General features: G+C 38.5%; 1 protein-coding gene across 3 annotated transcripts in view; it reads left to right on the forward strand.

Moving 5' to 3' along the window:
- Positions 1-25,053, forward strand: part of DOK7 (docking protein 7) — a 58,758-nt gene that overhangs the window by 6,817 nt on the left and 26,888 nt on the right. For all 3 annotated transcript variants that reach the window (XM_014263146.2, XM_005517873.3, XM_088056859.1), the window contains 3 exons: positions 6,279-6,398; positions 13,932-14,039; positions 15,353-16,227. In XM_014263146.2, the coding sequence (XP_014118621.1) occupies positions 6,279-6,398; positions 13,932-14,039; positions 15,353-16,227 (1,103 nt within the window). The remainder of the gene's footprint in view (positions 1-6,278; positions 6,399-13,931; positions 14,040-15,352; positions 16,228-25,053) is intronic.

Genomic DNA, 25,053 nt, shown 5'->3' on the forward strand with positions numbered 1-25,053 from the left:
GTTCTGAGTAGGTTTCTGCAGGCTTCAACCCTGGTGTTCGGGAGAAATGTGACTGTGTGCAGTCCTGGCTGAAAATTGCCCTGTGGCTCTCCAGAAGACGTTTAGTCAAAAGATGCTATTGAACACAGAGCAAAAATAAGGTAATGGAGTTTTATGGCTTGTGTTATGCAGGAGATAAGGTAAAATAGCTTAATGTTCAGGTTATTAAATTGTGATTAATTATTTTGTCATTTGGTGAGGGGAAAGTGATATGGAGTTTTGAGGTTACAGGCAGCATCAATGTGTAAATGCTAATTTCTAAATCCCATAGAGGACTTTTTGCTCCTAAAAGTTAGAACAACTCTCTGGCCCCTTCGCTATTAGCAGCTTTGTAACTACAGGGTGGAGCCATGTCATTTATGGGGTCAAAATGAAAGCAAACAAGCTGAAGCTAGTTTCTATAGCCTAGTAGCTAAGGTACATCTTTATATGGAGATAAAGCTCTTGTTTCAATGGCCAAATTAGAACTTCTCAAATTCTCACTTCAGACAAAATGTGTGCAAGATCTGAAAAAGATAATTAATGCACAGGTACAGTAACATATCATTAGATTTATCTTAATAAGGTTTTAATTTAATAAGCAGAGTTTGAAGCCATGCTGAATTGATGATCTGTGAGCACAGGTGGATATGCAGATTGCCAGTTTGGATGTGAAGTTGATTGACTTGCATACTTTCTTCAATAAACTGAAAAATTAGAAGATTTCAGAGTTGATCCAAATCCAAATATTGTCTTCCTGGGACTTGCATACTGTTGCTCTGCTTGTGAATTCTGGTTGCTATACTTCTATGGAGTGGAAACCCAAGTTCCTGACCTCTTTCTGACCTGACAGGAGGGTGTGGCCAGGTGGGGATTGGTCTCTTCTCCCAGGAAACAGGAGACATGATGAGAGGAAGTGTCCTCAAGCTGTGCCAGAGGAGACTGAGGATGGGATTTGAGTGGAATTTCTACACTGGAAGGGTTGTCAAACATTGAAATGAGATGCCTGGAGAGGTGGTGAAATCAGCATCCCTGAAGGTGTTTAAGAAATGACTGGACATGGCACTTAGTTGACATGGTGGTGTCCAGTCAAAGGCTGGACTCAGTTATGTCAGGATCTTTTCCAGCCTCAATGATTCTGTGAAATGAGAAGGTTTGGATGATGGAACCTGAATTATCTGTGGTGGTTTTTGTGGTTTTTTCCGTCCCTTAAACTTACACTAGTTTCTGGTAAGAAACAGGAGGTTATCAGTAGCTATCCAGTGTGCATGCTTTTAAAAATATGAAATTATTATTTTTGTAAGGTTACAAGTGAACAGAATTAGAAAAGTGCTTTGGAAAAGGTCCCACTACCTTGTGGATCTTTCTTAAGAAATGTGTCTGTTGGTAGCTGAGACCTTTTAGTTGCCATGAAAGGGTATTTTTGCCTTTCCCCTGCATGTGTGCATTCAAAGAGAACAGCATAGTCAATTTGGTACAAAACAGCCTGCCACAGTTGGAAACTCTTTACGAGTTCAAGCTGATCTCGTTAAAGGAGTTGTTGCCCTTAACTAAGCAGTCAAACATATCCGCAGGCATAACAACATTTAAATATGTGTTTAGTCTAAACACTTGATTTAATATTGCCACTATAAGAAATGGCTTTTTGAAAATAGAACCTAAAGAAAAATACAGTTCTGGTTATTCGTTACAGAAGTGTGTTGGTAAAGAGAAAGACCATCTTTCTCCAGATATCTTTTACCTCAGTCCTCTGCAATTCTTGAGGTAAACAAGTAGTGCTCAGGAAAAAAATTGATATGTTATTACAGAAGTTGTTTAATTCCAAGACAAAAGCACTATCCATTACCTTGTCATGTAAGTGTAGTATAATATTATGCAGACTCTGTTATTAACGTTACTTTCCTACAGGTTAAACTGTATCTTTGCTCACATTCATCCTGTGAAGCTCTGAATGCAGAGGATTAGTGAATTTAAGGTTTAAATATCACTGTAATAAATACCTAATTAAAAGGAACTAATAATTTTGTGGTTCGTTGCCTCTCCTCTCCATAATAAAACACATGAAGCCTCATACTGAAGCAGAGCTTTTTTGGGTATATCTGTGGTAGAACTGAGGTCTAAAAGGATATGAATTTGTTTTAGCTTTCTGTTTCTTGCTTCCTCATGAAAGTTTTTATAAATATGAAATACTTCATTATGTTCTGTTGGTTAGTACAGGTTTAATTCAACTCCAAAGGCTTTGGTGCTCAATCCAGGAAGAGGGAAACCATCTAATTTAAATGGTGCATTTTCAAGATGGTTCACACAAGTTTATTCATAAATAGGAAGAAGAGCATTTACATTCTGAACTCCTCTTGCTCTTAACATCATCATTGTACCACTAGAGATTAAAAAAAATAATTTCTTCTACTTCTGAAAGCTGCAAATAAGTTATTTCCTGGTCAAAAATTTTGTTGTCTCTGTAGCTGAAGCTTAGTCACACACAGTTTTCAAACAAGCAGGTGCTTTGTCCTAGCAGTCAGTTGAGAGGTTTACATGGAGGAACAGGCTGGAAAAAAGGAGCCTCTCACTTTCCCAAGTTCCCAGCTCAATTAATGTGCACCAGTTAAGATGACCAGTTGCCAGGAGAATCTTCACTTGGAGGTCAGTGTGAAAAAATTCAAGAAGGGTAATAAAAGGGCACATTAACACCATGAGAATTCAGGCTCACCAATATTCAAGGATTAGCTTCCAGAGCCTGGTTTAAAGCTGCCTCGTATTTTCAGCATCTCCTTGGAGAAAGGAACTTGTAGGACCCTTAGTGCCCTTTGAAAGAATAAATGCTAATTATAGGATAAGCAGGAGTATTTCTGTGATAGTTTTGGTGTTTTGATAGATTTTGGTACTTCCTTCCTTCTTTCCTTTCTTGTTTCTTCTCCTTCATTTATTTAAAATTTAGAAGTAGTAGGGGTGCTTGAACTGGGGAAAGACCTGGACTTTTTTGAAAAATTCTGGGTTGCATAGATTAAAACTTCTGTTTATATGCAGATATTCTGTGCTGTCTCCTACTTAGGCCTACTGCAGATAACCAACATTTATCTATTTGTCTATTTTTAGTTGTCATGTCCATATCTTATTTGGCAATAATAGGAATAGTCCTTGTCATTTTTCCCAGAGAGAAGAGCAGTGGGATATATCTTCTGAATGGAGCTGCTCAAGGCCAGGCTTGGGATGCACATGCTGATTGCCATGGAATGAGCTGCTGCAGTTCCTACCTGTCCAGCAGCTAAAAGGCTTCAGGCTCTAGGATTGTCTGGCACCCTTTAGGAGTAGTAATTAATGGGGAAGAACTGACTCTTCCTCCCTGCTTTCACACACACCACAGAGATAGAAGTAACTTTTGGCTACTGTCCATGTTGAAAGTATGTTTGCCCATAGGCGTGCTAGACAAAATTTAACAATGCTAAATTGTTTGCTAAACAATTTTAACAATGTTAAAATCAACATTGGCAAGATTAAGAAGTACTTAGAAGATGTATGAAATCGGCAGCTTGTCCTGAATGTTTGAGAGATTGTACAATGCTTTACTGCTGACTGCCACCGAAGACTGGCTGAGTGTTTCAGTCTTGTGCAAGTGGTTGGAGGCTGCTTTCCACCAAGTCTCACAGCCCATGGAGAGAGCTGAGTGAGCCTTTCAGTCTGGTGAACAGCTGCATGATATTACAGTGATGCATACCACACATTCTTTGACTTCTAAATGCCTGTGCACCAAAACTGTTCCAACACATGACTGAGGTATGCAATTTCCAGTAGTGAATTTCTCAGTTGTCTCAAGAAAGTAGAAAAGAAGTGTAATAATTTGCTTTTATGTTTGCTTTAGTTAAGCCCTACCTACTCATTCATCTCACTTGATGTTTTTTGCAAGGATCCTCAGACTTCTTCCTTCCCTTGCAAAACTAGAAATAAAAGTTTCCTGTGAGAGTCAGTCAGCAATTAAGGTGCTTATATGAATAATAGACTCTATAAAAAATTATTGTATTTTTATGTTGAATTTGTATCCACATGCACATGGACATACACTCTTTGCACTGGTTATATAAAGGTCATTTGGTTTTGGGATTTCCAAATTACTGACAGTTATTTGCAGAAAAAATCCTTTGAGTTAAGCAGCCAGCTCACACACACACATTTACTTTCTTTGTTTCCATTAAAGTCAAAGGTTTGTAAAGCCTCTTAGGAGTTTAAGTAACTCTTGAAAAAGGTTATAAAAGAACAAAGCGGTCCAGATGTACTCTTTATGTCCAGAAATATTTGAGAAATCTTTTTTTGAGACCTGAGTAGCAACAGGGAGGTGTAGAATTCTGCTGAATTATCAGCCCATGTAGTATATCATTGTACTTGAGACCTGAATGTCCTCTGCTATGTTGTGTCTATATCCTACTTGCTTATGATGCATGGAATGCAAAGGTCGTGTTCCTGTAGATTCTCTGTACTCTGTTCAGGGAGGAAAAGTCAGCTCAAAGAAAAAGCTGAATTTCAAATAATTCCCGAATACATTGCACTCGGAATTTTTTTATCCTAATACAATGTTCTCTGACTTTGGCATCTCCTGGAGAGGGGAAATAGGGCAAGACTACAAGTCAGCAGCAGAAAACTTCATATCTGTCAGGCTGTGTGATTAGTGTTGTAGTCTCCTAGATGGCCTCTGATCCTGAAGCCAGGCTGTGTTCATGTTTCTTTGGCTGAAGAATTCTTGATAGGTAAGATCTGAAGAGATGCAAATGTGGTAGAGTGACAAATCAAGTTATGAAATGCCTCTAACAGCGTTGTCTTGAATAGATTTAAGCAGAACTGGCAGAGACCTAGATGTGACATAAATCGAGAATGACAAAAGTGTACGGACCAGAATATGTTTTTCCTAGAGAGGTTAGTTTACAGCTTGCTGGTTATACCTAATTTACTCAAATAGGTATTGTGGTTTGTGGTTCCTTTTTTTTTTATCCTTTTTGTTTGAATCCCACATCCCTTTGTCAAGTTGTCAAAAGTGTATACATTGCTTAAGTGAAATGTGAGTATGCTGTTGGATATGACAGGGTATATGTTTGGAAAGTAATGGGGATGTAATCATTCTGGTCAAGATCAGCTCTGCTTCTTCGAGTAAAATTGAAAAAAATACATATGCAACTCAGAATTGGCTAGAGACATACAGAAGCCAAACGTGTCTAGATTAGGGGCCTGAGTCACAAGGAAAGTAATGTACAAAACCCTGCTGTAGGTTTAAGGTTTGATATTGGAGTTTTCTAGTATGCTTGGTTCTGGAGTGGCAGCTCTTTCTCAAGATCTATATACTAATTTAATTCCTCTTTTTGTCTGGTATTGAAGTTTTATTTCCCTGAAATTGCTGGTTACTTGGGTGGTCTTTCGTCTGATGTTTTAAGATTTTTTTTTTCCCGATGTGATTTATATTTGGACTGACAATTTATAAAATGTTCTGTGGAGCCCTTCTAGTCTTTTGTGTTGTTCGTGCAGCCATGTGTCGTGGAGCTCATAACTTGTTTGTTTATTTAGTGATTCTCATTCTAATTTCGCTTGGGGCTATTCTTAATGAATGGAAAGCAAATATCAGAATAGAGCAAAGGGTAAAGATCTGATGACAACCTGTGGAGTTGTGTTACGTTCTGTTAATTATAGACACATAGGACTTAGTCTCGGAAAATTTATACTATAATCCAGCAATAAAACCAAATTCTAATTTGTTGATGTATAAAAAGCTCACTTGCTTAAAACTTAAAAAATTCTAAAAGTAGAATTAACTTAGTTCATTCTTTTGTAGACACTTTAAGTATCCCTTATACTTCCTGCATAGTGAAGTTTGACCTGTAAAATTTTAGGTGTCCATAAGAATAAAAGTCCTAGGCAGCTGTTGAGAATAAGGTGTCTGTTTTGACATTCAGGGGGGATTGTGACTGGATGATCCTTAAGGTCCCTTCCCACCCAAGCCATTCTATGATTCTAGGATACTGCTCTAACTGCCTGAATGTCATAAAATTAACATAAACTATTAGACAGCTATTGAATTTATACGTATGTTTGTGGTATAGTGCGTGTGTGTGCTGACATGAATTTTTTCTTTCTCTTCCCAGGAGAATATCTTGTTGACTTCTTTTCATGGCTTGCACTTAAAACTCTTTTGATTGCTATGCTATAAATATCTTCAGCTAAATATATTTCTAGTATTTCCAGGTGAAAACCATGCATATTTATGTTGTGCTTTCTTGCAGGGGCTGGTGTTTTTTTCCTCTCTTGCACTGAAGGGGAGCAGATCAGCTTCCTGTTCGACTGCATCGTCCGTGGCATCTCCCCGACCAAAGGCCCTTTTGGTTTGCGTCCAGTGCTCCCAGGTTAATACAGGAAGTATAGAGTAACCAAGTGAAGTGGGAACTTGTCATGTCTCGCACCCACTGCTGCTGCTGTAAGAGCAGCTTGCAGACACTCAGGGTGTGTGGAGTGCAAAGTGGTTTTCATTCTGAAATGTCACCCTACAGATTTATAAGCTGGATGTACCCAGTTTCCCCCTGCTGCTCTGGCTCATTCATATTTCTGGTGATATTGCTAACTCCAGCCGTCTCTTATTTAACAGTACTAAAAATGGCAATTTGAATTGAAAGGAACACTAACTTTTAGTTTTAAACTTACACATTTAACTTGGATCCATGTCTGCATTGCTATTTTGATAGTTTAATGGAAACTATCTGTAGCATTTTGAGTTTATCCAAAACACAATGTTCCAAGTCTTTTCAGCCTTAGAAAACTTTGTCAAGCCTCCACATCACATTTATGTTTTTCAGCTTGAGCTTTTTTCCTGATTCATGAGGATTAAATTCCTTCTCCTATTTTATGATAAATGCTGCATGTACTGCAATGTTCAAAGAGGAGTTTGGATGGCATCATAATAAAGACTATTGTCTTTTGATTTCAGCAGATGAAATACAGTATTGAGTCAGAATGACTCTGTCAGACAGGACAAAAGTGTAGAAATGAGATTGCAGAAAATTGTCTATGGTTTGGTGGTGGAATACAGTAGGAATAGGTTGCAAGAATGGTGAAGGATGAGCTGGGATTTGTGGAATACTTTGAGTTTGTGTAAGTGTTAGGCAGTTAACAAGTGTTCGACAGGATTTTATTGCTGTAATAATATTAAGATAATTGCAGGAAAGAAATGCGATGGAAAAGATTAGATCTTTAGATTATTAGATTGTTAGATTATGTGAAGCTTGTGTAAGTAAATTATGAAAAATTAGTTATTAGTTAAAAAATAGTAAATGCAGTAAACACAAAGCTCAGTTCATGTTGTCTTTCTCATAGTTGTAAGGCAGAAGTAAATTAAATAATCTAGCAGAATATTAGACAGAAAAGTCATTCTTGTGATGATATATGTTTACATTCAATTAACTGGAGTGTTAAAGAAGCAAACAAAAAACCCAACAACAGTAACAAAAAAATCAGTGTTTATACTTAAAGCTTTGGTATTGGACACCTTTTTCTGCATATCTAAAACTATATGTGTGTGTATATATATATACAATCTCTATATCGCTCATATAACAAGAATTTCTGTCTGGAAAAATTAAGCCTACAAACAACTATTCTGTTGTCTTTTTAAAAAAATATTATTTTAAATTTTAATTTTAGCACAATCTTTGAAGATTCATTTTTCAGAAGCATGTAAGAGTAAATCTGCTTTCACATGTTAGTTATCACTTCTGGTGTTTGTGGATTGTTGTGCCACATACCACAATCTCTTCCCTCCTTCAGGAGCTCTGTCCTTACTGAGGTGCATGAAGTAGATGTGGAGTGTCCTAGGGAGTATTTGGTTTTTTGTAAGAGAAGATCTTTTTCCTGAGGTCTTTTCATTTCTCTTCTGTGCTTAAGGTACTTGCCATTAAAACCTCATCCACTTGACTTCAACTCGTTTCCCTGGACAGGAGAAGTGTTTTGTCAAGAGTTGTGCTCTTGTACTTGCAGAATCCTCTGCCTTTATTTGTCCAAGCTACCTTGAGCCCTCTGACATTCATCCTGTATATTTCTACCTTTGTTTCTCCCAGTTTCTTGTCCCTTCTTATGTACGCATTCCTTGGAAAAAAAAATATAAATTTATGTTCTCCTTTATTTATTACTCCATGTGGAAGCTTGTACAGATCTGTTTAAGGCACATGCACATGTACAGTTCTCGTGATTCATCCATAAACTAATTTTCCTTATCAGGTATGTTGTTACCCAGAATGTACTGTATTTCTTGAAAAGGTCAAGTCTACCAGGTGCACACCATGTGTCAAGTACTGAAATTGACTCAACCTTTGAAAGCATCAGCTTGTAAACAGATTAATTATCTGTACACTTCAGGTAACTAGATCAAAACTAGATCAAAGCTTGGGGATTCTACCAAGAAACTTCTTGTCTATGTAATTCATATTTACTTCAATACAGAATGCTACACAGCCTCAACTGCACTTTATGTATGCAATATTCTTCTTTTGTGCAATTTAAAAGCTTTTAGAGAAACATTGTCTTCACAGTTTGCTACTTGAATTCGGCATCTTGCCTTTGCCTGTACCTTTCCAACTTAAACATGAAATATGCTTGAAGCAGTGTGGTATTTTCAAGCAAGGAAAATACACAAAGGGCTGATATACAGAGAAAGAATGTAATATGGTAAAAACAGTGACAGTGACACCAACACCCACAGCACAAATATAATCTACAGATGTTATGCAATCAATATAGTCTGTCTTTGTAGAAAATATGAATGAATGAAGCCAGTCGCTTTATGTACAAACAGCTCAACAATATGGTTAAAAGGGTTGCTGAAATATTTATGTGTTAGCATGAAATTAGTAGGAGATGGTAGAGAATGGTTTGAAGCGGACTGAGAAATGACCAGTTTTCTTGCTTGCCATAGTGATTCTTCAATAAATGTAAAATAGCCAGTATCCAAATGGAATTTGTAAGCTGGATGTGAAAGGGGTGTTTGCTCAAGGACAATATTCACATCTTCATTTCAGGACTGCAGTTTTAAAAGCTGTACCTTATTTCCTAAAAAACCTGATGTTCTTATCACATGGCTATGTGATTGCTGCACGTATTTTGTGATGTCAGCTATAAAATATGCAGTGAAAATCCAGGGCAGTGGAACTCATAATCTTGATTTACCTTTGCAAAGTATCAAAATCTGGTCTAATCTCTCAGTAGACCAGCTTTGAGTAGCAGATAAGACTAGAGAACTCCTGAGATCTCCTCCAACCTGAATTATTCTGTAATGTTTTGGAAATCAATCAAATTACTATTCTCACAATAAAAAATAATATTATGTGTACATTCAAAATAAATTGGAAAGTGAAAAGAACATTAGTTTTATGGTTTGTTACTTGTCATACTTATTTTGGAAGTCCATTAATTTTTTGAAATTGTACCAAAATATTCCTATTGATGACTCAAATAGCAGATTGGAGATTTTGATTTGTTAAAAGCTGCATGATCAGGCCTAATAAAACCCACCCAAAAGACATAGAAGATGGGAATGTGAAGGTCATGTAGGTATGGGTGCCTGAAGGTATTTTTAGGAAGAGTAATATTTTAAATAAAGGACACTAATGAGTAATGGCTTTGGATGGTTTGTTTTCCCCTGTTGGAAGAGACCTGCTCTAACTGGCTACTAGCATGATCTCTTTTTTTCTCTCTAAGAGAAATTTAGAAAACAGTTCAGAGAATTTTACTTTCTGTCTTGACAGAAGTCTAGAGATGGACTTAGTAATGAATCACTGATTGCATGGTTTGTAACCTATACTATATTGCATGCTTAATATTTGATAAATGTTTGTGTTGAACTCCTTTTATTCACTAGCAAAATTTATGTTGAATGCCAAATCTGAGCACAGCAAAGGCCCAAGAGCCCATCAGTGATATCTTTGTTCAGTGGGCAGACCAGTACTCTCTATATCTGATTATGTGACAGATTAGTCCTGCAGTCTGGAAGGACCCCAGGTGTAATGTTAATAGTCTGGATGCTCACTTTTAAATTTGGAAGCTTTTTCAGGCTGCTTTGTGACTGACTGGAGAGTGTGTAGTGCTGCTTGCTGAGGATCCATCTGATGCTCTTTCTTTTTGTTGAAGCTTGATACACCTTTGGCCATTGCAAGACAGCTCTATGGCTGCCTTCTGCAGTACCCAGTGGATCCTCCTCAAACTTTTAGGACATCTTTTCATTCCTCCAGACATCTTACAAGGTGTGGAAATGTTAGCAAGAAGGTGAGGGTCCAGGTCTGATTTACAAATGTGCCTACAGTTACACAGGAAGAAGAAAAAGAGAGATTTCAGCCTATTTAGTTTTGTTTAACGAAGTAATTAACCAATGTTGCATTTTAAAGATGCATGAAGCCAATTAGGTAGCTGCTGACTGAACTGGATACAATACATTTTTTCCTGACAGGTGCTTATTGAACAGCCGTGGAGCTTTGAATTACTGTGACACTTTATTCGTATGTTACCAAAGTATTCAAAATCTCCCACGATGAACAGCTGATGTGGCTTTAATGAATACCCACCAACGTAATGTAAAAATAAAATCTCCAGCAGAGGCATTTTTAGTCCAGCTAAATTTGATGTAATCCTTCCCCTTTGCCCCAAAGCAGTGTTTAAGATGATTCCAATGACTGCCTCACATAAAAGATTATTTTCCTCATAGCAAGGGATCCATATTTGATTGAAAAATGATAAAAAAATTTATTAATTGAAGGGCCTGAGTGAATCACAGGACAGGATACATTTGCTAAGGGTTTGGGAAATTAAAGTACTAATACTAAAGAGCTGCTTTCAGATGTTGTGTGGGCAGAAGCTGTCGGAACTTCCTTGGACAGCTGTCTTGGTACCGGTCATGCTGCTTCTGTCCCCCTGAGTTACTAATGTGGCAAATTGCCACAAAGTTATTAGATGTTTTGTGTTGGGCATGCAAAAGGCAGAAGATGATGCCAACAAATCCAACTTTATAGCATTATGGCCTAAAAAGCTTATTAAAAAAAGGGTTATTACAACAGCACTCATGGGAGGTCTTAGGTTATGCACCTCAGTAAGATCCCTAAAGAGTGGCTGCCAGTGACTTCAGTCCACAGTCTGATCCTGTGGGATAACCTCCCGATTAGAGCTTGGTCATCTATAACCAAAAATACTGGTATAAGAATCTGTTACTTCTGGGGAATAGTCTTGTGTGTGTTTTCCATAGATGTCTGGCTTACTAGCAGAGAAGACTAAAGGTGAAATGAAGACTTAGGTAAGCCTCATAGATAATTACCTAAAACTTAGACTCTTTATATGTTTGTCAGGTTTTGAAGTTATTTCTCTAGGTATTTCTTAGAACTTGATGAGGAAGGTTCTTCTGCTCAATCTTCCACAAAACTGGGCAATGAGAGATCGCAGCACGTAACTATGAACATAATTTTATACATGTTTTTATCCATAGGCAATCCTTAAGGGGAAGTTTAACCAAAAAATTATTAGTTCTATTGGGCAGACTCTATGTCTAGAGGTTTCATGTTGTTGGGTGAAACCTGGTGTGTTCTGTAGCTATGAAGCTGATAAGGAATTTGGCTCCTGGGAGCAATTGAATGTGTGAAGTCCAAACTGTCTGACTTCAACGTCCCTCCTACCTCATGTATTTTATTATAAGCCAATTTTACTAGATCAGTTGTTTGACCAGTTTTTTGTTGTTTTTTTTTTTTTAATTATATCTTTTGCTGTCTGCGAGAGGGACACCATTAACTTAAAAATCTAGTTGTGTAGATGCCCTAGTAATGTTCTGAAAATCTGCATTTGTCAAGTAATCATATTCTGAGGAAAGTGAAAGGACCTTTCCTACTCACAGTTCTTTGGTGTGGGAAGGATTAGTGTCTGTTTGCATCTTGTTTTGACCAAATTTGCTGATCTGGTACAACAACTTTATACTCAAAGTGCTCGTAGAACATCTTCCTTGGACCTTTTTTGGACACAAGGCATTTAACTAGATAGAGCAGAGTAACTGCAGCAGAGGACATTAAAAAATAGCAACTTGTAATGCTGTATGCTACTGAGCAGATCCTTGCATGGACCTGTCTGGGTTGCACCATAGGTGCTAGTGGCCAAATGTTGTGTTTTCCTTTGGCAGAGGTCCGTATGGAAACCTTGGGGGTTTGTTTGAGTAAGCAGTTGTGCAGGTTTGCACTAGTCAATGGCTAATGCAAGCTGTCTTGCTGTGTAAATAGGAATGGACACGAAGAAAATTATCCACATCAAACAGTCCTATTTTCTTTTCTTAACTCTGAAGTGTGTCAAGCACTGTCTGAGCTGGGAGACACAGAGGTCACAGATCCTGTTTGTCGTGGGCGTTGTTGCCTTGTCCCTGTTAGAATGCCCAGTGTATGTTGTAGATGGACTGTGCATATCTTAGTTTTGATGCTCATCTTACCCAGATTGCAGACTGCCAAAGATGGAAACCTCCTTGACATGAGAAAGAAAGTTAGAAAGTTCAGCACTGTCATTTCTTTTCCTACCTAGAGCAGGTCAGAAAGTGAATATGGTTAGGGAGGAGAGATGTGGCAGTTTGTTTCTTGGGACAGTTGATAACATAGGGAGCTCCCATGGAGCTTTGGCTGACCTGGCAGTGCTCCTTCCCCTGATTCTGAGCTTGCTTTGACTGCTGTGTTGACAATATCAAAACCAAATCTTTTAAAACTAAAAGACCTGGGGTGAAAATGAAGCTTTTCTTTCATCTTTCCAACTGTTTTTTGTCCTACTAACTCAATCACAAGAATGTATAGTCTTTTTCATCTGTTTCTCCCCTCTTATTAAATGATTCAGTGTTTTTGTGGTGTGCTTCTACTGCCCAGTTGATCAGATACACAAGAGCAGCAGTTGTGAGGAAGGTAATCTGTTTTCACCGTCATTGATTACTTTCCCTGTGTATTAATGAGAATTACTGAAGTTTCTGATGATGAACAAGCTAGCAGACCATATCTCCCGCAACCACTGAACATGACACGCTCATCAGTGCTATTTGAAGGAATCCATAAGGTTTCTGTTTGGATAAGGCTTATGATTACTTCCAACGTCTGGTTTTATTGTTGTGCCTGCTGGAAAAAAAATTATTTAGAGGAAACTGGCCTGTTTCCCTGATGAGACTTCTTCCACATTCTGTTTAACTTTTGGTCTTTCTACTGTTTTTTGGAATATAATGAGCCACCACCAGTGAAATAATCTCAGCTGGAATGGCAAACTCACTAAAATGTAAAAATCCATGACAGTACATTTTAGAAGTGGTTTTTATAATCCTAACTTATCTTGTATTAAACACGAAGACAGAGCCACCAGATTGGTTATTTTTATCTCTGACATCTGAACTTTATGACCTTCTTAACATCCAACTTGAAAGCAAAGCCTTTGTAAATAGATGATCTGGATTGTAAGATGTCAGTTTAATTGCTGTGATTCTGGCTTTATGATGTAGATTTGGAAATTTCTTGGATGACAAATTTGATCTTTCTGGACGTTAAAATTCCCAGTGAATCCAGTGAATTCAGGACAGATTTTTTGTGGGGGTCAAATTAGCTTTCAAGTTCTTTAGACTTGTTGGATGCTAATTATTTCTGTAGCTATTGACTTTGGTGCTGTTCTCTTCAATGTTCTGCCCCTGGTGGTAACTATTTCAGACATTGGGTAAAATCTCTGAAAATCTGTGACACTTTTAATTTTAAATTACTATGTCCAGGATGTGCTTGAAGTCAGGTTGTCCCATACATTTTTCCAATCAACGTTTCAAGCATAAGAATGTCTTTTTCTCTTTCCTTCTTTTTAAATTTATTTTTCATGTTACCTCTATTGATTTATTTATTTTCTGTTTCTTTTTAAAGATCCAAGTACAAACCCAGCCTATTCAGAAGAAAGACTGTCTCATGAAGCTTTGCAATTAGAAAAGCGCTTGAGCTTGCTGTCCCATACAAGTCGCCAAGGTAGTGGAGGTAAGTACCTCTAATTAAATAAAAATATGTTTTGTTCCTTCCTGCCCAGGCTTTAAAAGTTATATGGCCTGTCTTATAAGATGTGGAGCTTACAAGAAAAATAATAGAGAAATGGTCAAGACGTTAGGTTTGTTATGTTTCTTATGAGGCAGTTCTTTAACAGCATTGTCTGAAGTCCTTTGATGTAGATTGGAGGTTTTAAACTCAGCAGACTGAGTTTTGAATCAAACTCTATTAATCCAGGAGGACCATTTAGGTTGCTGAGTCCTACTGAATTTTTGCATGTAAAACTCAAAAAGAGCTGTCTACATCAAATCTGATATCTGCTAAAGTACCTTTGTTAGTGCAGCCCGTGCAATGCACTCGTATGGCTCACACATCAGGCTTACAGCAGACTTTTGCAGTAAAACGTAGAACTCCTGTGCTTTGCTCTGCTCTCTGTACATGCCTTCTCTGGAGTTGGTAGTGTATCAAAGTGGAATTGGTGTCTAGCACTGGATTTGTAAAAGGGCCTGTGCCCTGAACTGCCATTTGAACTGTTTAATAGCTGAAGTTAGATCATCCAAACACCTGCTTTGCTCCTGATTCTAAAGCCTTCAAGCCTAAAAAATGTCCCTGTGAAGATCCTCAGGAGCTTAATTATGTGTTTATATACATGTCCATGGCTGCTTTGGCCTAGACACTGCTGGGTAATGTGTTTTGTGACTGTACTCCAGTGAGACTTCCTGAGGTTTTTCTTAATTAGCACATAACTACTAGACTTAACTGAAAGGACAGAAAATGAGACTTGATAGATAAGCATGCTGATTTTTTTTTTTTAATTCAGTTACGCTGCTCAGAAATCATGGTCCAACTTCATATACAGTTTCTGCTTTTTTTTTTTTTTACATTGGTTTTATTAAGAAAGAAGAAAATAACATTGTGGACTCTGTGTGTGCTACAAGAAAATGGTTTTGTATTTGTTTGATTTTGTATTTGTTTGTTTGTATGATGTTTGTGTTTTGTCCTGGTGCCCTTTCATGCCAATGTTTAATTTTTTAAAAATTCATATTCTGTCTTTGAAGGCAGTAATTACCTGTTAAAATGCCTTTCTTGCAACTGTAATTTAGGAAAACAATCTTGCAATATAGGCATAAATGAATCACAGATAGATATACAAAGATATCTTTGTATATAGATATGTAAACATTTTTATAACAGTATTATTTTTATTTGTACAGTGATGTACCACTGTATTTTGGTACAGCAACCCAATTAACTGTATGAAAGTAAAATATGTTTTAAACAGGTTGATGCATTTCCTTCTTTTCTAGGAGATGATAGGAGTATTTCAAGCTCATCTTCAGATACCAGCCACTCGGATGTCAGTGTTGGGAGCAGGTTGACAGTGTGGCCTGAACAATCTTCAGCCAGCACCTCTCAGGAGAGCCATGGGCTGGCAGCTGCAAAGGGCATTCACCTGGGAGAGGAAAAGACCCTTCCAGAAGGGGCACGTGGCACTGCTAAACCCCCTCCGAAGCTGCTCCGATCCAGACAGCTGCAGGAAATAGGTCGTCAGAGTTCTTCTGACAGTGGAATAGCTACTGGTAGTCACTCTTCCTACTCTGGGAGCTTCTCTTCCTATGCTGGGAGCTTAGACATTTGCCACGGTGATGAGTTTGGATCACTGCTAAGCTTGCCATTGAACTTTCCTTCGGATCAGAGTCTATGTACTTGTCCTCACAGTGAGTCCCAGAGAGCTGTGGGATCAGAGTATCAGGTTCCCAGCTCTCTCAGACACGTTTATGATATACCCAGGAGTGTGTTACAGGCAGCTTCTAAAGAAGTGCAACTGAAGAGTGCAGATTCCACATTAGCCAAGGACCAGGCCCTGCCTGCTCAAGGTGCCAGTGACCCAAAACTGCTACTTCCACACTTGGAAGCACGGAGGGGACCTGAGCATGGCCAGCACAGAGGGAGGCCTTCATCCTTACTCACAGAAAGCAGCAAGGACTCAAGTGATGAGACATATGTGGATTTTGTTTCAAGGTGGTCAGACACAAAACCACAAGGACAGGTGTCAGACTCCAAAAGTAGTGAGCTGTCACCACCTGGTGGGGCCTCAGCTGACCCCTGTGACACATGTAGCCCCCACCCTGGGATGACAAGAGCTCTTTTTTCATCTTGTCCAATCTGTGGTGGACTAAAGGTAAATACCTAACGCTGAGCGGATGCTAACGAACCTTAATTAATATAGCATGATTAATTTAAATTTATGTAAGTTGTAGGTCGTGAGTAAAATTGTTTCCTTTATACTCTGAACGGGTAATAACTTTTTCTGTTGTTTATGCTGAAATGGAGAGGCTTAGCACATGGTTTCCTCAAAATCTGTGCCTAGTCAAGAAAACACTGAACAATATAGACCACAATCATTACTTTTAAATCAGCCAATTTTGGCTTTGGGTACATGTAAGTGAAAGACAAAAGTTTTGCAGGCACTGGATTTGTCATATAATGGCAAGCAAGCATGGAAGACACTGACCTGTCTTGCTGCTGGTATTTACAAAGAAAGAAGTCAAATGGTGTGTGCTGCTCTTAAGGAGATCTGAGTGCATGCTTTTATGCTATTGATGTTTTCTTTTCCTTGTCAGTGTAGTTTGAACACGCCTTGCACAAGAAGCCAGGTTAGACCCATTTCTCACTGGGGAAGTACAAGATATTCAAGTCAGCATGGCAGTGCAGTAATGTGACTGGCCAATGACAGAGCAGGTACACAAAAACTCACTAGCAGTCTACAAACAGGACAGTTTATTTGCAGGAAAATTTATTTTTGATCACCAGTCAAATAATGCCTTAATACCTGTGGAGGTTCACTTGTTTTTCCAAACACATTTGCTAGTATCTGTTGCTAAGACTTTGATGTTTTTATAAATTCTTTTTGGACCTGCTACATTCTTGTCTTTTTATGGCAGTAAACTTTATACATTAATTATACATTGCATGAAAATGCATCTGATTTTATCCATGCTGGAGAAGATTTTTTTGAATGTGTTTGCCAAACTAGAAGAAGGTAAAGCTGCTTGTATTAGTGAGCTGTTGAAAGGCTGGGAAGGTTAGAGGGAGTGCTTAATTTAGGGAATGTGTGAAGCAAGGATTCAGCAAGAGAGACTTCTTCATGAGGAATTAAACACTGCCATTGAAGTGTGTGCATTTAATTAAATGTGAGATTAAAAAAAGCACTGCTATGAAAAGGCCTTGAATGCCTAGTAGGTGATGAAAGAAAAATTAAAAGGTTATAAATGTGGATTGTTTTCTTCCCATGAGGTGTTTCATGCATTTCTGTCATTGAGTGCCTTTGCATATTTGCAAACTGGAAAGCTCTGTCTGCCTGGGACACTTGCACAGCCCCATCACAGCACCTTGGATGTTCCTGTGTCATGTTCCTGTAGCACTTGGCAGGTAGGCAGGCCCTTGTGGGACACATTTTCTAAGGCTGTGGTCAGTAGGATCAGTGATCTTCCAAGGCCATCCTTGGCAACCACTGGCACCACAGATCCTCACGAGCCCTCCAGCCCAATTCTGGAAGTGTGGCTGTGGGCAGTGGGGTGCACAGCCGTGTATCTGCTGTTGGTTTCTTGTGGCTGCTCCCAGTAGGTAGGGAGAATTTGGGAAAAATGACCAAGACTGATTTCTGGAAGGGCTCTGCTTTGGGATTAGAAAGCTCAAAGGTGGCTTTTTTATAGGCAGGAAGGAAAGAAAGTAATTCAGGTACAATCAGCTCACATGGTCTAAATCTTGTGATCTGAATTGTTGGTTAAGATGTGAATATATGAGATCTTACCCTGGATATCTGTGGAAAATGGGAAGATGAAAGTGAGTATTGGGTATCTTCAAAATCATTAAAAGCTAAATTATGTCACTAGAACTGTCTGTTGACCCCAATTACATAAATACCCACCTCTTTTATTGCAAAGTGCTGTCAGTTTTAATGGTGTTTCTAGCTGCCCTAATAAGATAACTTGGCAAGAATTTCAGATATTGTCTATATGTAAACAAATTCAGTGATAAACACTGGTGCAACCTTCTTACTAACTTTTGTTTTAACATGAGATATGCGTATCTGCTATTTTTTTTAAGAACCCATTTATAAGCAGTCACGAAAGAGGTCTCATTAAATTGGATGATTCATGGGTTTGTTTTTACTTTTGAAAGAAAAAAATAACCCTTTGATGCACTCTCTTGAACTGTCAAGAACGAGTTATTTTAGCAGTATTTAATGGACTCTGTCTTTGGCGTTTCTCCTGATGAGTACAGTGAAAGCCCAAATCCATAGACTGTAACTAAAAAATAGTTATTGCTCCTTTTACTTGGAACAGAATATATATGTTAGGGTCAGGAAGAGTTGATTTATGGGTTGATGAAAACACCAGGTTATTGTGTGTATTCAAATTCATGTTCAAAAAGCTTTAGTGTGCCGGTGTTTGGAGTTCCTGTGCAATTTTGAGTTAAGCTGTTAATTAAATTGTGTTAATGGCTTTTAAATGCCTACTATTTAAAGTGACCCAAGTAGAGGAAAGCCTGCAGCAGTAATTAAGGCTATAAGCATTAGTTTGTTTTGTGCCCCATCTGTAACCTTTGGCAAATGGAGGTTAGGTTTGGGCATGTTGTGCGTGCATGTTGGAGTTCAGCATGTGAAGAGTTGGAGAGAGGTTGCAGGATGAAGATGTGCATATGCAGGGGCCATGGTAGGGGTCCTGCCTGGGACTGACTTGTTAAGAACCACCTGCTCCTCTAATGACAAGGATGATGATGAAAACAGGGAGGACAGGCCCTGGGAAAGTGCCAAGGCTCAAACAGAAAACAGGGAAAGGAAGCCTTTCTGTCACTCTGCATGAAAAATAGAACCAGCATGAAAAGAGTTACTAAATATTGCTTCTGTTATTTGTATATTGTATTTCGTATTAGACACTGGGGACTAAGAAACAAGCATGCAGGGTGATTTGCTTTCTGCTGTATGTAATTGTGCTGTGCTCAAGGTGTCCTTTACAGACTTCCCAAGGTGTGCCTTTGCTATGTAATTTGACCTAGTTGATTTCAGTGCTGTAGATGATTGCAGAGGTGAATTCATTGTCTATTGTAAGTATAATTTAAGCTCAGAATTGATTGTTACAATTTCTGAGTAAGCTGTAGAGATTTATTATTAGACTTTACTTATTAAATTTTTAACTACTTAACTAATACTAATTTGATGAATAGAATTTCATTGTACGCTTGTTGCTCTGTAACTTCCTTTGATGCTATAGTTTGAGAAATGTCAACTTTTTTTATAGGGTGTTCCTTTTTTTTTTTTTACACCACCATTGTTTGTAAATTTTCTTAGAAGTCTGAAAAATAAAATTATTTTCCAACTGGTTTTGTCCTTTTCCATCTGACAAGTTCTGGATTTCATTTTGCTTTGCTTTTTGTCCCCTGACCTTCTTCTTCTTGCAAGCTGAATTAATATGGAGTGTTTATTGCTGTCCCTTCATGCTACTTAGTGTTATACTCAAATCACTGTTGACAGCTCCAAATGTGCCTATTAGTAGGAATTACATTTATATACGGCTAGCTCATGCTAAACTCATATTTATGTCAGTGGGAGTTCTTATTTATGTAGAAATATAGTCACGAGTACTGCTTTGGTAGTTAACTTGCCATGATAGAGGGGAAAAGAAGTTGTCACTTTGTGTGTGGCTGTTGTCATCAATCTCTATTGATATTCAGCCACCTACTTAAGCTGATGATTTTAAAACACTGAGGCCTCTTTGGGGACAATATGGTCCCAAATTATGAGCTGATCTACCCAAATTATGAGGTGTACAATTCCTGCTACCACAGTGGTTCCGTGCCTCAAACTTTGAACCTCCCAGCCTATCTGTAGTAAGTGAAAATATAGAAATGTTGTGGTCTTGCTGGATAAAAGAGGTTTTGTCAGGCAGAGGGTTGCACAGCGCTGAGGGGCTGAGAACACTACACAACATGGGGAGAGCTGCCACCTGCCTTGGGGGCACGTGGGTCTCAGTTTAAGTGAGGAGTTGGTTTGGCTAGGTGATAGGATGTTTAACTCTTTTAGTCTGTCCTGTAGAAATTGCTTTATTTTGCATTACAACTGCACAGGAAGGCATGTGCATGCCTTACTGTCATCCTTGAGCAGGTTCTGTACTACCGTGTTTGACCATGCAGCTCCACATCTCCCTTTCAGAGCTGGTTAATCACCTGCAGCCTTGGGTGAGTGCAGAGTCTCTGTGTTCCAGAGAAGGTGTGAATATCTGTGTGTCCCTTGTGCACTCTAGACCAGGGAGAGAGACTAAGCCTAGGGAGAAGCACAACTGATATGACTTCAGGCAGAGAAGAGGCTTGAACTCTAGAGCACCTACACTGAGGTCTCTTGCTGTCTTGCCTGGACTAATTTCACCAGGGTCATGAGCAGCCTGTCACTGGGTTGGGAATATAGCCTTAGTCTTCCAAATCCTGTACAAACCCCTCAACCCCAGAGTTAGCTGGTGTTTCTCCTTTCGTTGTAGATGTTGCTTTTGAAAGTGGTGAAAGAGAAGGCCTGTAAGGTGTTAACTTGCGTAGTGAAATCTGAGAAATGGCAGCTGCATGACTACATGGCCATATCTGTGTAACTGAGAATGTTTTAATTTTTCTTGGCTTTTAATCAAGTACTTTTCCTAATGTAGTACTAAAACAGATACTAAAGAAATCACAATGTACTGTTAGCTACAACCTTAATTTGGCTATTTTTTTTTTCTGTTGGGAGTCATTACCTCTTCCCAGGAGACTGAAAACCTTATGTGTTTATCTTGTACTGTGTTTATTTCCATGCTTTCTCTGAGAGTGTAGGAACATGATTATTTGTAATTGCACATCTTTTACATCTCTTTTCAAAGATTTTTTTTTTTACGGTATTGATGTGTGGTGCTGTAACATTTTATGCTTCCTCCCACCTTTAAGAAATCTACAAGCTGTCTAAATTCTCAGCTGAGAAGGATGCATTCGTCATCTTCTACAGCATTGTTGCTGCTTGTATTTCTGCTCTAATCTCAGAGCTCTGGGCAGTTGGGCAACAAATACCCAGTCAGAACTATAACAGGAACAGTTTGCACCTCAGAGGAACCTGGAAGTCAGTTGTCATTATTGACCCAAATGATTTGTTTGTGAGGTTTCTGTATCTGGGTCTTGCTGACTTGTTGCATGAATTAGAAAACTTGCTTTTGTGCTCTTTTCTTTCAAGATTTAGTACCAGTTGTTTTTCTATGACTCCTGACTGTGATACATGAACCAGCAGTGAATGCATCTCTCAGCATGTGTCACCCCTAAATGAAGTGTCTGCACTGGACAATGATTTGGCTATCTGGCCTTTTACTTACATTTACCATTATTGTAAAAGGTTCTGAAAGCTCTGAAATTTTTCAGTAAAATAGTCTTGTTCTTCAGACTTTTCAGAGATTCAAAAACATCTTAAAGCCCACCAATTTCCACACGGCATCTTTCTGAAATAGAAAAAAAACCCCCATGATCACTGCTGCTCTTGACAATGAAATGCAGTCATTTCTGGAGCTGGTTATGCTGACAAAAGCTCCCAGTGCTGTGCAGATCAAAGATAAGCAAAAGTATGTTCTCCAGTTGAAGGTGACAGAGAAAAGGGGCATAAAACAGGTGGATTTAGTGTCAGGCTTAAAGCTACATTTGTTTTGTTTTCCTCTTTGCAGTTTTGGCCAAGAGCCCAAGTCTATTGTAGAGATGGTCTCCATCCTCTTGGTCTCATCTCCCATCCAGGTCTGCTTTTGCACTGTGCAGAGATATTGCTTAATGTCAGCTTCCAGGAAAGGAAGGACTTTTTTTCCTTCCCAGTTCCTCAGTGAACTCGTACAGTATTGTAATGTTTCTTAGCGGCAGGCTTCACTCCCAGGTGATCAAGAAGAGACCCACCCTCCTTTTCCATTGCTGTTGCTGGGAAGAGCTCATGTAAGTGACCCAGCTCTTCCAAAGGTGTGCATGGAGGAAGTGAAGGGGTAAGAATTTGTATTTGAGATGTCACAGTAACACAGGAGACATGCCAACCCTACCAGGGCAGTAGATCTGACTTGCTTTCAGCCCTGTAGGAGGTTACCTAAAAAACTGTACTCAAGGTACTCTCCATCTATCATGAAACAATCCTCACAACTTTTGTGCAAAGAATAAGGGTTTTAATCTAAATTTGGAATAATAAGAGTTGGCACTTATTGGGATCTGCCACTAAGGGGAATAGACAGCCTGTGGTCTGTAATGGGAAAAGAAGTGCCTGCCACAGAAGCACTGGTAAGTGAAATAACAATGTCAAGAGAAGAAAGCATCTTTCCTTACACGAGGGAATGTGTGAGACAATGTAAGTCAGCAGAATTTATTCTTCTGTACCAAACACAAGTGCTGCTGGATTGCTTTTCTGTCAGAGAGCCTTGGAGATATTGATAAACCACAGTATGGACCTTCTATCCCCATCACAATGAACAAACGGGAAAACTGGCTTCCTCCCCTAAATACAATCAAGCTGGGTAATAGCTTTTATTATTACTAATACCAATGGCTACTTCTTACTCTGTTGGGAGATTTTCTGAAGATAGAGAAGGAAATGTTTTGAAGGAGGAGTCATCTGACAATAAAAGCTGGAAAAGATTATTCCCTTTGGAATGTAGGGTTTGTGGGGTTTCTGGTTTTGATCCAGATGTAAAGGAGACTCTTCAGATTGCTTGGAATGTGGCCAAAATGAGAAAATGGAAGACTTTTTTTTTTCTCTTTCTTTCTTTTCCCCACCTCCCTCCTTAAATAGAAATCCATTTATGTAGGGAAAAATTCAAAAGAATCCTACAAAGTGTTAGCAGACACTTTCTAACTTCATTTTCTAAAAGGGAGAAAGTAAAATTCACCTGCAGAGGAAGGAAACACAAAAAAGATGTAAGGAAAGCATAGATTACATGGAGCTGATTGCAGGGGAAGTGAATAACTTCAGTAGCAGCCCTGGATTAAGATTTCCAAGTTTGATTCCCATATGGTTTGTCTCCTTCTGGAAGATCATAAACAAAGCTACTTTCAAAAAACCTCAGTTCCTTGATTTGCATTTCTGAAAATGTTTGCAATGCCTGCCAACATTCTGTTTTTAAGGTTGTGCATTAAAAAGACTATGCAGGAAATATTTTGTTTTGATTAAGAGTCAGTGATATCAAAGTAATTGCATGGCTCAGAAGGAATTGGCGAGTGTCAGTAGGATAGCAATCATTTAGATGGGATGTCTGGAGGGCTGACAGCAGCTCACTGTGAGTAGATGAGAGGACTGAAAATAAATGCTCAGCAGGGGTGTGACCTTTCCTACTTTTTCAACCTTTTTTGACAAAGCCACATAAAACTGGAAGCATGCAAATTAGAAGGGTGAAACGTATTCCAACATTATACAAACTGTGCTTAAGCTTGTCCACAACTCAGGACAAGACATAGGAGTGGAATTAGTTTTGGTAATTCAAGATTCCCAAAATACTTATTACTTCAAGATATCCACGGAAATACTTTCAGTCTGGCCAATAATATGTCAGCAGAATTAGAATGAGTTATAATTAGTTGTAATGAGATTATATCTGAAGGTATTGGTTGTGTTGGGGTGTAGGCAAATCCTTACTGTTTGTCATATTTGACCCTATTCCAACCTGTATCACTTTAGTCAGAAAGAGCAAATAATTTTTCCAACTATTACATTTATGAAATTAAATAATATGGTACCAATATCTTCATATGGGTAATACAATTTTGGCATTTGTTAGCATGAAAATATGTGGCAACAAATCTACTGAATAGAAAATGGTTTATTACCTGCTCTATTGAACCTGCTCCATGGTTTCATTATGCTGAAACCAATTTGAGGAATGAATCACTGAAATACATTTATATATTCAGAACTGAATGAATGCTTCCCATAGGCAAAGAAGGTAGCATATGTGCATAAGCCATTCTGATACAAAAATGCCTACCAGTTTTCAGACTGGACTGTTTTTAAAGTACCTTGAAATTTTATGTATTGCTTTATTATGTAAAGTTCTGAATGCTTCTGCTGAAAATGCCAAGGAACTCGTCTAGAGGCGAAAGGAGAAGGAATTCTTTAAAAGCCCATAAGGAAGATAAGACTGTCAAATATACCTGTCATGCAATTGTGCAGTTCTGACCAAAATGTCCCTCTGAGTTCAGCAGAAGCCTTGTCCAGACTTCATCTCCTTTCCTCTGACACTCCTAGAAGCAAGGCCACTGAAATCAGTGAAGCTAAAATGTTCACCTCATTAGTGATTGGGGCTGCATGCAAGTCAAAATAAATAAGATGGTTCTTTGATATTTAAAATAGGCAGATTTTGAACCCTGTCCCATAGTAGAAGAGTACAATTGACTGCTGTGGACCTCAGGTAATACAGAAAGAATCCATACTGAAATCTGGTGTTCTTGCTCTGCCTGGCTTAGTGTTGAATGCATTTGACAAACCTGCCCACTGTGCTATAGAGCTGCTTGCTTATAGCAGATAGACCCCTGGCAGGAGTTTGTGATGGCAAAGTGCTGTTTTGGACACTGTTTATTAAAGGAGGTTAGAAACTTGAGATTTAGACTAATGCAGGGATTTTGTGTTAGGCTTTTCTTGTGACCAGCTTACCTCACTCTATTTGTGGTATCTGTATTTGTTTCCCAAGGCTGTTGTCTGATGGGATAGTGTTTCTACAGGACTTTGGATCTTGAAAATTCTGTCCAATTGCTAAAGATTATATTAAATGCAATGTTGTCCACATGGCAGTGAGAGAGACAGAAACTTTGCCTTTTAAGACAACTATGGACAGAAAAGGAAGTCATTAATGAGAGTTGCTAAAGGAAAAAAATCAGCCTGCCAGGATGAGGAAGCTGCTCCAGAATTTTTGTTTCAAAATAGTGGCAAGTCTATCACTAATTTTTGTAATTTCAACAAATTGTTGAAAGTGGTTTTCTATTT

Source organism: Pseudopodoces humilis, chromosome 6 (genome assembly GCF_049639895.1).
Source record: "Pseudopodoces humilis isolate 2021_Gansu_Grassland_sample_001 chromosome 6, ASM4963989v1, whole genome shotgun sequence".
NCBI classification, from domain to species: domain Eukaryota; kingdom Metazoa; phylum Chordata; class Aves; order Passeriformes; family Paridae; genus Pseudopodoces; species Pseudopodoces humilis.